At 37.5% G+C, this 11,906-nt stretch overlaps 1 protein-coding gene across 1 annotated transcript in view; it reads left to right on the forward strand.

The window, feature by feature from the left end:
* The window catches only part of NUP133 (nucleoporin 133kDa), a 34,350-nt gene extending 26,393 nt beyond the window's left edge, over positions 1 to 7,957 (forward strand). The window contains exons 21-25 of the mRNA XM_009579228.1: positions 177 to 295; positions 1,800 to 1,880; positions 3,835 to 3,899; positions 6,642 to 6,730; positions 7,778 to 7,957. Coding sequence (XP_009577523.1) covers positions 177 to 295; positions 1,800 to 1,880; positions 3,835 to 3,899; positions 6,642 to 6,730; positions 7,778 to 7,914 — 491 coding nt within the window. The 3' untranslated portion in view covers positions 7,915 to 7,957. The remainder of the gene's footprint in view (positions 1 to 176; positions 296 to 1,799; positions 1,881 to 3,834; positions 3,900 to 6,641; positions 6,731 to 7,777) is intronic.
* Positions 7,958 to 11,906: the final 3,949 nt, after the last annotated feature.

Below are 11,906 nucleotides of genomic sequence, written 5' to 3' on the forward strand. Positions count from 1 at the left end.
ATTGAAGTGGAAGTATTTCTGTGCTTCAGGAACATAGATAAGCGTCCAAATAGAATGCTTCATAACAAATGTTTGTAGACCTGAATAATATTGTGACTTGACAGTTTTTACTGTTCATAGAATTTATTATTACATTTTAATAACATGAAATGTTCATTTCCTTAAATGACTACAAGAAATATCAGAACAGGAACGCTTTCTGTTACATCAGGAGACACTTCCTGAACAATTACTAGCAGAGAAAGAGTTGAACCTCAATGATATGCCAGTGTTGTCTGTATCTCAGCTCATTGATGTAAGTATCTCATGTTTTCTTCATTACACAGGTGAAGTTCCAGTATGTTTGCTGCCTCTGTGTGATAAAATAAATAAGATCACAGCTGTCTTTATCCCTTATGTGACTTGCTAAGCACCTAAAGATTTGATATATGAATTTGTTTATCTTTGCTTAAAGCACCAAACTTCAGAATTCCGGTTTTAGTTCAAATTTCTTTTTGTTGAGTGCGTGCTTTAGAGTGCTGCTAGGAGAAAAAGCAAATCAAATCAGTGCCAGAAGTTGATTTACTGCTCTAAGCCAGTTTTTTGCTATGAGACAATTTTTACCTTCTGTTACATTCTCAGTAGGGTAGAACTTGGAAGGCAGAAGGAACAAAGAATTCCACCTTAGTGGAGAAAGTTGCTGGAATCTGGAAAAAGAAAAGGCTAGAAGCAGGAAGAGGCTTTTGGTCACCTGTTGCAAAGAGGCATCTGAAGTCTTTCTACTTTTTTTTTTCCCTCTTCTTTTTCACAAACAAAACAAAAAAAACCCCAACCCATACTGAAACAAAAATCCAGTACTGGGATCACTAATAGCACTGACTCCCTTTCCTTTCCGCACCCCTTTCTGGTGGTAGCCAGCAACCAATAGCCCTATTGTTTCTGCCTTGTTGGCAGCATATTTTTACTGTCCAGTGATGCACACAAAAAATATTCAATGAACAGCAACAATATATTGTAAAACAAATCAGGTCCTGTCTAGATGTCCATTTTGCAACTCCTTATTTTTCCTGTAATCCTGTGGAAAATCAAAACCTGATAGCGTGCTTGTTTACATTCTCCTCATTTTCTTAGAACAACGCTAATAGCAGAATCTGAATTCATTACCTGTGTCTTTAAGTGAGACTATCTGCGGAATTAGGAGAGACTAGGATGTGTCACTCACAGCTTGGCAAGCGCTGGCACCATGACAATTTTTCTTCTGAATTCTCTCTACTGTCAAACCAATGTTCATACTTGCTACTTGCAATGTGAGAATGAAACTTGAAAGTGTAAATAAAAAGAGCATTAATGTTAATTTTACTTTAAAGTACTAATTTAGAATTGGGGGGGGTGGGGGAGGATGAAATATTGATAGCAAACTTGTCTGTTTTTAAAAGGTGAAAGGCAGTACATGTGCTTAAGTACTGCTTTGAGCTTAATTACCGAAATAATTCTGAGCGCTTATTTGTGGAGCTGAGCTCTGGCTACAATAGTCCAGGAATGTTACAGCCTTAAATGGCATTTAAATTTGAAACCTAGCAGCCTTATATCCAATATCATTTGTCCACAGACTATTGTCATGTAGGTGGAATGTTGCTCTAAAACCTTAAGTATATTCCTTACTATAAAAATACTTGCAGTTGAATCAAGACATATTTTCATGAGAAGGTCATGTAAGTGGAAAATACATGGTGGTCTTCCCACAATGAGTTGTCCATGATATCAGTTACATTAGTTTGTAGGCTAAAAATAATTCTCTACGTTAATCTCTCATATCATAGATGTACATATGTGATGAGAACAGAAGGGCCAATGAGTATGACTTCAAGAAAGCACTTGATCTACTGGAATATATTGATGAGGTAGGAAAAGTTTTTGAAGGATTTCTAATCAAGAGGCTTATTATTTATTTTTTATTATTATTTAAGCTAGGATGGTGCATCTGTAGTTAGTTAACATATTAGCTTAGTGTACGGTAATTAAAAATAACCCCATATGTGTTTTTCCAGTTTGTTTTTAAGTCACTGGAGACTTAATGCCAAATGTGGCTTAGCTCATTTAAGAAAAATGACACTCCTCATCTTCACTTCCCATTTATAGTCTGTAGTTTCTTTTTCAGAGCCTTGCTTCCCTACAGGCTTTCTCCAAAAAGGACGAAGATCATCTGTTTTCAGAAGTTTAGTTCTTGCGTCCTCCCTATTGTCAGGTTCTCTGATTGTCATGAGATAATGTGGGATAGTCACCAGCTTTTTAACATGTAAATAGCATTGAACCACAGATTTGCTATCTGCTTTCTCGCTGCAGCTTTTTGTATGATCTAGTGTCTTGTCAGGAGTAATTTTCCACTAATCAACTTCTGAGGAGCATCAAACCTGAATTAACAAGAGTCTTTGCTAAAAAGCTAAATTAGTATTATTTCAGTTAAAGTATTCCTTACTGAGAAAATGAGAGCTCTTCTCTGATTATCCCAGTTCCTGCTAGTCTGGGTAGGGTTCCAAGTTAAACTCTTCTCTGTAGTAGTGCTTTGTAAACACCATTGTGCCATTTTGTTGGCCTTCAGTAACTTTGGTTTGATAATTATAAATGTCTTTAATTAAATTGTTTTTAAAATTTAAATTTATTTTAAATTTGCATTTCTTTTATCAAAATTTCTTTTGAATAACATTTCTTTACTGTTATTAAGTAGGGTGGGGTTTTTTTTTTGCTTTATGTATGAATATGTTTACTTGTCCTGTGTTTAGTACTATATTACATTTTGTGTACTGAGAAAAGAGTATTACTACTTAGAGTAGCATATTACTCTGGGTTAGTTCTCTTTAGTTTAAAAAGAAAATTCAATGCTTTTTTCCCTATCTTCCCCCTTCATTTTTACAACATAAATAATCCCAATAATAATATTTTGCAGTAAAATAAACTTGAGTGAACTCATTTGGTTCTTTCTTTTAAATTAGTTTTCCTCTTAAACTTTGTCAACACAATTCATGAACACTGAGACAACTATATTTTTTTACATCTAAATAAAATGTCGCTCTAAAAACATGAGATTCAAAATGATTTTTTGCTCAGATATTTGAGTCTCTAACAACTTGAGTAGAGCCATGCAGCACAAATTAGAGATGGTGGTTTAGACTAGAGTCTAAAAACTAGCTGTTCCCTAGTTTTACCTGCTTTTCTCTTGCAAAAGCGTAGCATAAAGTCAAGACGCATCCTCTTGCTTTCCAGGCTTCTAAATTGAAGAGTTCGTGGTTTCTCTTATCTCTTATGAGGGGAATTTACAGTAGATGTGAAGAGGCTCCAACACCAATCATCTCATAGTTTCTTTGACTATGGGCATTGAGGACTGCCCTTTCCAAGACAAACGTGTTTCTTTGAAGGCATTTACTAATATATTCATAAAACATACATCTTAATGTGGACACTAATGCATGCTAGTTAGCTTGGCCATGCTGAAAAAAAAGCCTTGACTTCAGTCACCATTTAGCACATTAAAAAAAAAAAAAAATTACCTAGAATACACTGTTTTACAAATTGGTATTTGTTCTTGTGCTTTAAAATAGGCCCTTTTTCAAATTGAGGTAGTTAGTCTTCAGCAGTCCTGTGGTGACTAGAAAGTCTGAGCTATGTTTTCAAATGGAAACGAACAGTCTTTGGTGTTTCAACAGTCTGATCAGATTATCTGTTAAAATAGCATGTGTTTAAAAACAATGTTCAGTAATTGAAGAATCTAGTTCATTGGTATAATCTGTGTGACAGAGTGATTATTTCTTAAAAAAAAAAATTTAACTTACCTGTCTTTTCTCCTTATATGAATTGAAGGAAGAGGAAGTGGATGTAAATGATCTTAAACTTAAAATTCTCTGTAAGGCTCTCCGAAGAGATGGGTAAGTCCAAAATGAATATAAATTACTGGGAGTATTTGTGACATAGCTTTTCCAGAATTAAATATTAGTGTACTATTCTCTAGCTCACTGCAAAGACTGAATTTTGTAGTATAAGGTTAGTAAAGTACAAAGTATCTGATCTGAATGTGTCCTTTTATTTGTAAAGTGAAACCTCAGCAAAAAAAGTCTGTAGTACTTTGTTCACTTGGCTCACTGGCAACCTACTATGCATTCTCAGCACCTGAGACAGAAATGTACCCATGCAGCTTTCATTCTTGAATCCTTTGCTAGGGTAAAAGAAATGACCAGTGCTGAAACTTTTTTTTTCCTTTGAAGCATCTCGAATAGAAGCTTTTTAAAAGCAACATGTGCAGAGGTCACTCCTGAAGACTTTTATTTCACTTATTTTTGGCCATTGAACCACATCGACAAGTTCATGACCTTTTTGAGTTAAAGCTGCGTTCTTGACTGTAAGAGATCAAAGCCTTAAATACTGCTTAAAAGAGTCACTCGTACGGACGTTCAACACCAAACACAGGCTGAATCCAATTGGTCAGAGGAATCTTCTCATCAAGCAGTGCTGCTGTTCTCTCCCAGGTTAAATAACTCGGCATTTCCTCCCTTTCCTTTCTAATTTTCAGAAGTTATCCAGCTTTTCTAGCTCCCATCCATGTTCCAAAAAGACTTAAGGAAGAAAAGATGAGGAGAGGATACACTCCAAATGCACTGTGCCATTTGTGATTAAAATGCAAATAACCAGCATTGGGATTCACACTTATGCATAGGATAGATTCCAAAGGACAGTGGTCTGTAGAAAATAAATTCCTAATTGCATGATTAAGTTATTGTCACATATGACACAAATAATATGCAGAAACAGGTTCACACTATTCCAAGTGTTTTCTTCCCTTCCTGTTATTTTCAAGACAGAAGAATCTGTAACTCCTACATGGCACCAGTCCAATAATTGGTTTACGTCCTGTCTACCCTGGGCCAAGAACAGAGTTTTGGACATTATATATGATTTGAATGGTTTAAATATTATGCTGACAAGATTTTGCCCACTCCATTAGCTAACCAGATGCAATTTGAGATGACTTTGCACTGAATAGTGTTTAGAAAACTTGATGTCCTGCCTGAGATTCCAGTCCAGCAAGGCTCACAAAGGCTCACAAAGAGGTTGATAGCTTTTTCAAAAGAGGTAGTGTTAACTTTCATCTGTGTGCAAAAGTAAGTGTTTGACATGTTATAGTACCTACTTTTAAGGATGGCATCAGTTTTCTAGTTTAACAGCTACAAATGGTGGTAAGGTTCTTGGGTAGAATGGAGAGCCTTGCTGAGCGTGCTCCTGACGTGCTGGTAGGGTCCTCGCTATCCTCCTCTGTGCTGAAGAGTGATTTGTTTCCTCAAATCCCCCTTCCCTCCCTCCTTCCGTCGCATTCTTCCCAGTAGAATTAAAGATTAAATCCTAGAAGTTTGGGAGTTTAAGTGACATCCAGGGTAAAACCATGGTTTCAGTGAATTCAGTGAAATCCTGACAGAGGATTTGTCAGTAATAGCTTCTGGGAGCTGGGTCCAGATCTGTTGCAAGCAAGTCCTGTTGGCCCAAGGAGGTTCATGTTGGTTTAGGGAGTGATATGAGAACTGGTTTTGTCTGGCAGTTTAACATACGGAGCAGGAAATTTTAACAACTAAAGGTTAGAACTGTGGCGATTAAGGGCACGGACTCTGTCTGAGAGAGAACGAAGACATTTATTATACTGCACAAGCACCTTTTATACCTTACATTATGCTTCGTATGCATTATGGAAATCTCCAAGTAAATCCCCTAAGCAACGGTCATCTCTAACGCATGCTCTTCTGCCAACTTCCTTATCTTCTGCCACGTCCTCAGAACTGCGAACACCATATCCTACTCCCTTTTTTCCCATGGCTTACTTCCCTTCTTCCCACAGCTTCTTGTTCACCAATGTTATGATACTGCTCGTACTCTCAAACATTGATTCCTCCACAAGAACCACAGCAAAAAAAGTTAGGTTGGTGTTGACTTGAAACTGCTACACATAAAGCTCTGCAAAGATGAAAAATTGTCATTTAAAATAATCTTTCTCTTAGAAAAAGATGTTTGGGATTTTCTTATCACAGATGAGAGTTGCATTCACGAGTCTTCACCTTCATATTTAATCACAAATGAGACAAACTGCATTTGTTTTGTGTCTGTGTGTGCTGTTACAGGCCTGCAACTTAGATTTTACAATTTTTTTTCTCCTTCCTTTTCTCGGTGTTTCCTTTTTTGATTCGGTTGTTTCAAATATGTTAGCAAATTGCTGCTCTTGCTTTATTTTACCAGAAAATAAATCTGTACTTGCATCATCGCAATCGTAAAATATATTACTGAGAATAGGTAATTCTTACCTTGATGGATAATATTTTTTATTTTATCAAAGAAATAATGTTTTATTTTACAGTTTAGAAGACAGAAAGCATTTCTGTTGTCTTCCTAACTAGATTACGTTATAGTAGTGCAATTTTATTGCCGTTTTACTCTTGGAATAAATCATAATTAACACAAGATAGAAAAAACCTCATGCTTTGAGCTATAGCCAAGCACATAACACTTACATGTGAACATGTATTAATCACCTTTGATAATTTATCAAATTTCCTGCATATGTTTTCTTGTTAGTTTTCATTTGATTTCATCTGTGTAATTCTTTCCACAAATTATTCTTTGATTTGCAGATGGTCCAGTTCAGATGATAAAGATGATCCAATTGAAGCATCTAAAGATAGTATATTTGTGAAAATATTACAAAAACTATTGAAAGAAGGTAAAGTGTACTTAAATATAATTGAACTTCTTGAAATTGTGTAGTTGTTTCAAAAGCTGCTTAAGATGAACATTAATATATAAGAAGTAGTGTTAATAAATTCTCAGAGTAATAAAAACTTCCATATGCACTCCGCTAGATAATTACAATCATATGGAGCTAATTCTATCTCTGTAAAATGTTGAGGGGATAAGAGATGAGTAGATTTCTTGGTTATTTGCTCAGTAGGGCAGCCATTGGATTTTTAGTTTCTTATTGTACAGTAAAGTATGTCTTCTGGAGTTAAATACATATCTTCTGTAAGATAAGGGATTAATAACTATTTGTCTGTCACTCAGAAGAGCTTAACGTATTTTAGCTTAAATGGTTGTTTTTGATTTTGTTTTCCCTCCCCAAAAGCAAACAAAAAAAAAAAGAACCGTCCTCCCCTGCAGAGTTAAAGCTGACCATGGGAAGTTACGGCCATGGAAATTACAGCCGCTGGGGGAGAGAGAGGCGGGAAGCAATTTAGAGTCAAAGTCCATTTTAAATATTACTGCATGTGAACTTTTTCCAGAACAGAGAAGGCTCCATGTCAAAAATACAAAAATTAAGTTCTTCAGAACAGTTCTAGTTTTGTGTGTTCAATCCTGTCAGTTTCTTTCCTTTTGTAAGATTCACACACCCCAGACTGAAATGTTGCAACTGATGATATGAGTATTTATTATATGTCTGATCTTTCTTTTCTCTTTTTTTTCTTTTCTTTTTTTTTTTATTTATTTTGGTGAAGTGTTATGTAAAGACTTGGACTTTGGGTTTAAGGATTTTAGGTTTAATCATAAATTCACTGAGAAGCTCTGTTTGGGTAGGAAATTTTTTTTTTAACTCAGTTTTACAGGCTACTTAAGCTTTATTGTATTTCTTGACATGTATAATAGAATTAGATCTTCTCAATTCCAAAAGAGTAATTTAGCTCTGAGGCAGGCACAGGTGTTTACTTAAAAATCATCTTAACTGCTAATGCAAAATACTTCTATCAGTGCTGTAATAAAAGGTTTTGTGTTGTAGGAGTTCAGTTAAGGGAATATTTACCGGAGGTGAAGGACTTGCTGCAAGCGAATGAACTTGGCAACTTGAAAAATAGTCCTTACTTCGAATTCATGTTAAAGGCAAACTACGAACTCTACGTTCAGGGACAAGCGTGATTCTCACTATTTTTTTTTTTAAATATTTTTTCTAAAGAACTGTTAAATTCATGTATACTTCTTTTAAGTTCTGTTCTTATTTTGCTAAAACTTTGTAATAAAATCTACATGAGTAATATACTTGGTCTTAAATTTATAGATGTTGGCAGTTTAGTCAGGGGAGGCAGAAAGGTGTATTTTCAGGCAAAAGAAAAATAAAGTTTTTGTTTTCTGTGCCTTTCATAAACTTGCTGTTTCGTTTTATATCTTCATTGGTATGAGTCCTGCCTGAGTCTCAGAGATACACAGACACACAGCATGAAATGTGGGACCCACTGCAGAAGGTGGAAGCTTTTGCTCTCACTTCACTGGGGCTGTGATTTCAGTTCAGAGAACATACTGAAAACGTTAATGCTGGGTGACTGTGTAGCTTACTGAAGAAACAAATCATTATTCTATAAGATAACTCTACTCTCTCTTTGTACAACGCTTTTTGATGTAGAAACTAGGTAATTTCAATTTTGCATTAAAGATTACTGGCACGAAAAGGATAACTGGCTTGTCACTGGTCATTCAGCTTGTCCGTGACAGAAAGGAATAAAGCACAGTTCTCATTCAAAGTCCTCTGGTCCAGTAAATACACCATTCTTTCAGTTTATATCTGTAAGATTAAACTTTTTCAAAACATTTTAATATTTTATCTATTTAACTTCCATTTAAGTTATATCCAGGTTTCTAGAATACATGTAAAAATGAGATTAACAGCTCACCATGCAGTCGTACTTGAACCTAGGCTCAGAAGAAACTTAGAAAGCAGTTATGAAAGTGTGGGAGTCCAGCACGATCTTCCTTACTTGGCGACTTGTTCTCTACTGGTTGATGCTACTAACTTACTTTTTTTTTTTTTTTTTAACCCCACTGCCCCAATTAGTTATCTCTGACATGGGAATAAAAAAAAATCCATTTAACTTTTCAATTTTAATTATTCTGATTGGCAGCAGATTTTAATCTTTAAATAAAGATCTTTTACTTTAATCTGACATGTTGTACCTTTCTTTTGCAAGTAGCTCAACAGTCAGAGAGTGAATGCAGAGCAACGTGCATGCCCTTATGTTTTACTGGTCTGGCTTGATGCCTGCTGCAACAACTTGATCCAACAGCTGAGAAGGTCAGAAGTTAAATTGGTTGAAGAGAATCCAGTTTCTAGTTTTAAAAGCATAGCTCCCCTTCTGTGTCTTCCTCTCCTCCCTGTACTAATACAGTAAGCTGGGCTGAGAGTGTGAACATGTTTGGAAGAATAGATTTATCTAGAGAGGTTCTAACTAATACGGGAAAGAAATGCACCAGCAGTCATCTTCTAAGATTGTTCTAAGAAGCGAACTTTGCTTTTCTGCAGCCTTGCATGGCTGAGAGAAAGAAGAGCGGGTATAACTCCCAGCTGCAGCTTCGAAGGAGTGGGTCATTTAAAGCTTTAGAAGAATTCCACTTGCTTGTTTAAATGTCACTTTAAAGGTGGTTTCACATTACTGATAAGCTTAACATTTTGGGAGAAAAGGAATAATCTAACAAATGATTGCGACTCCCTGCTGAAATATGTTCTACCTCAACTTTTACTAGACTCTTTAAATTTTGCTTGAAGAGGAATCTTTTTGATTGACCATCCACAGTAAAACACTTTGGGGATATCTCATCCTTTCCCAGACTGTCGACGACCTGTATTCTGTCAGGAGTGGCAGGCTAAACCCCAGGAAGCTTGCTCCAGAAGCAGGCGTTTCTGTGCATCCTCAGCTCTCCGTCTGTTTCAAGGTGCCTGGCTTCTCTGCTGGGATGGGTTTATTATGGTTGGTGTAAATCATCTTCCAGGTTCTCGGGAAACGATCAGCCATGTAGGCTTCACAACTAATGTTTTATTCTATTGCTGGGCTGGGAGGCATTTGGCATTTGTACAATGGCTTTCCATCTGACTATTGCCAAAACAGAAGGCTACAGGCAATGAGTTTACTTAAATAAAAACTCATTAAAATAACTTCCATGTCTAAACTGAAGCTTAATGTTCTTGTACTAGGAATGTTGAGCTGTTCTGTTGGGAAGCTTGAAGAGGCTGGGATTTGTGGCCATTCCTCCTCTTGTCCTCCGTTTCGTTATGTAATAAGCTGTTCTGGTGCAGAACTCCTGTCTCAGATTACTGTACAGGGAGGATGCCTTCATTTACCACCGCATATCGAAGGTCATGCTAGAGCTCTAGGTTGTACCCATGTGTAACAAAAACAGAAATAAACTTGGGACAAAAAGATTAGAGTTTTGGTTCAAACGGCTTAAGGAATATGGATAGCTCCTTTTGAATAAGGAAGTATGCATTGTTTCTTAAATAGTTGTTTTCTCAGTAATGGAAAATACACATGGTACAGGATGTCCACGCTTCTATCCTCTGTTGTCACCAGAGTAGCAGGAAAGCTTATCAGTTGCGATTCGTGATCAATTTCAGAAGCTATGCGTTGTGGATAGTGATCTTTGTGCCCATCTCTGTTCTGGAAACTTAACTCCAAATGTTTTCTGACTTGGGACCAAAACCAAATTCATTTTGTGAGTCCAGCTTAAATATCAAATCTAAGTGTGGAAAATGATCTTTTACCCAGAACTATAAGAATTTAACATTGCCATTGGGCATTTTGCTGTAAACTAGATTGGGGTAGAGAAAATTAAAAGAAACAGAAGGGATAGAGTGGGTTTATGCTTGCGTCAGGTTTCATTGAAGGATTAAGAATGTTTATCTTTCAGCAACATAAGGCTTTCTGTTACTTGATTTCTGATTCAGCACAACCGACCATATTTTGGAATCCACCACAGAGCATTACAGTTCTGTAAATAGATTTGATGGCTGCGATGCCTTTAAGTGCTTTCAGGCTTCCGATTTTTGTACTGCCAGTTGTTGATGACAGAACTGAAGAATAATATGAGAAGTTGAAGAACAGTATGTTTTATCCCCAGTGTACTTTAATACCATAACTTGACAGGAAATGAAAATCTATAGCAGAATTAAATAGGGAGCAGCCAGAGGTAAAGAGGAACGCTGCCAAACTGGAGGGTGCAGAAATGAAATAGAGGAGAGGAAAAGTTGTCTGCTTCTCTGTTGGCCCTTCTGCTCTGCCTTGCAGTGGAGGAAATCAGCTACAGAAATGCCTTCAGTTGCAGGAGACTCCTCACAGCATGAGCACTTCTGGCTTACTATTAATTTTTCCTTGTCTCCTGACTCCCTCAATTTTAAAAGGATTTACCCTTGGCCAGTTGTGCCTTCAGAGAAGGTCTTGAAGGTTGATTTGCATCCACTCACTGGCAGGGCTGCAAATCTGCTTGCCTTACTGCCTCTTCTTTCCATCGGTAATTGGAATTTCTATATAAAATCTTCCAAGCGTCCCCCATGGAATCTCTGCTTAAATATCCATAGCCGAAGGAGATGAACTCTTCACTTGCACAGTACCTTCAGCTCGTCAGAGATGACTCACCTGTGAGACTGCCCTGCTTTTGGAAAGGGTGAGCCGCAGTGATAGCTGGAGGATGCCGTGTTGCCTGGCCGAGCTCAGCGGCCAGCAATGGGTACTCGGTAATGGCACCAGCATTCACGCTACGTCAGGCTTCTGGGATCAGACGGTCACCGGGATTAATGCTGCACCGGGTTTCTCTTCAGGCGTTTGCCTAACAGATGTTATCCCTTGCGTTTATTTTCCATTTTTAAATCACAGCAAAGAAAAAACGCATGGCTTAACTCAGCGTGCAAAGCTGTGGCTTTTACAAGGGCTGTTACGTGTCGCCACGTACAATGGCATTATGTGCAAACCAGAGAGCTACCTTGTCCCTTCGCCTTCGCTCGCAACCCCCGTTGTCCCCGCTGGCGCTCACCTGCACCTACAGGCAAGATGGGTGAGGGCCGTATTTCCCTTTGCAGCCCCAGACTTCTGGGCTGCGGCAAGTCGCGCCCGCACAGCCGAAGGCCCCTCGCCTCCCCCGCCCCGCTG

The sequence above is a fragment of the Fulmarus glacialis genome, unplaced genomic scaffold (genome assembly GCF_000690835.1).
Source record: "Fulmarus glacialis isolate BGI_N327 unplaced genomic scaffold, ASM69083v1 scaffold9936, whole genome shotgun sequence".
Taxonomy (NCBI): domain Eukaryota; kingdom Metazoa; phylum Chordata; class Aves; order Procellariiformes; family Procellariidae; genus Fulmarus; species Fulmarus glacialis.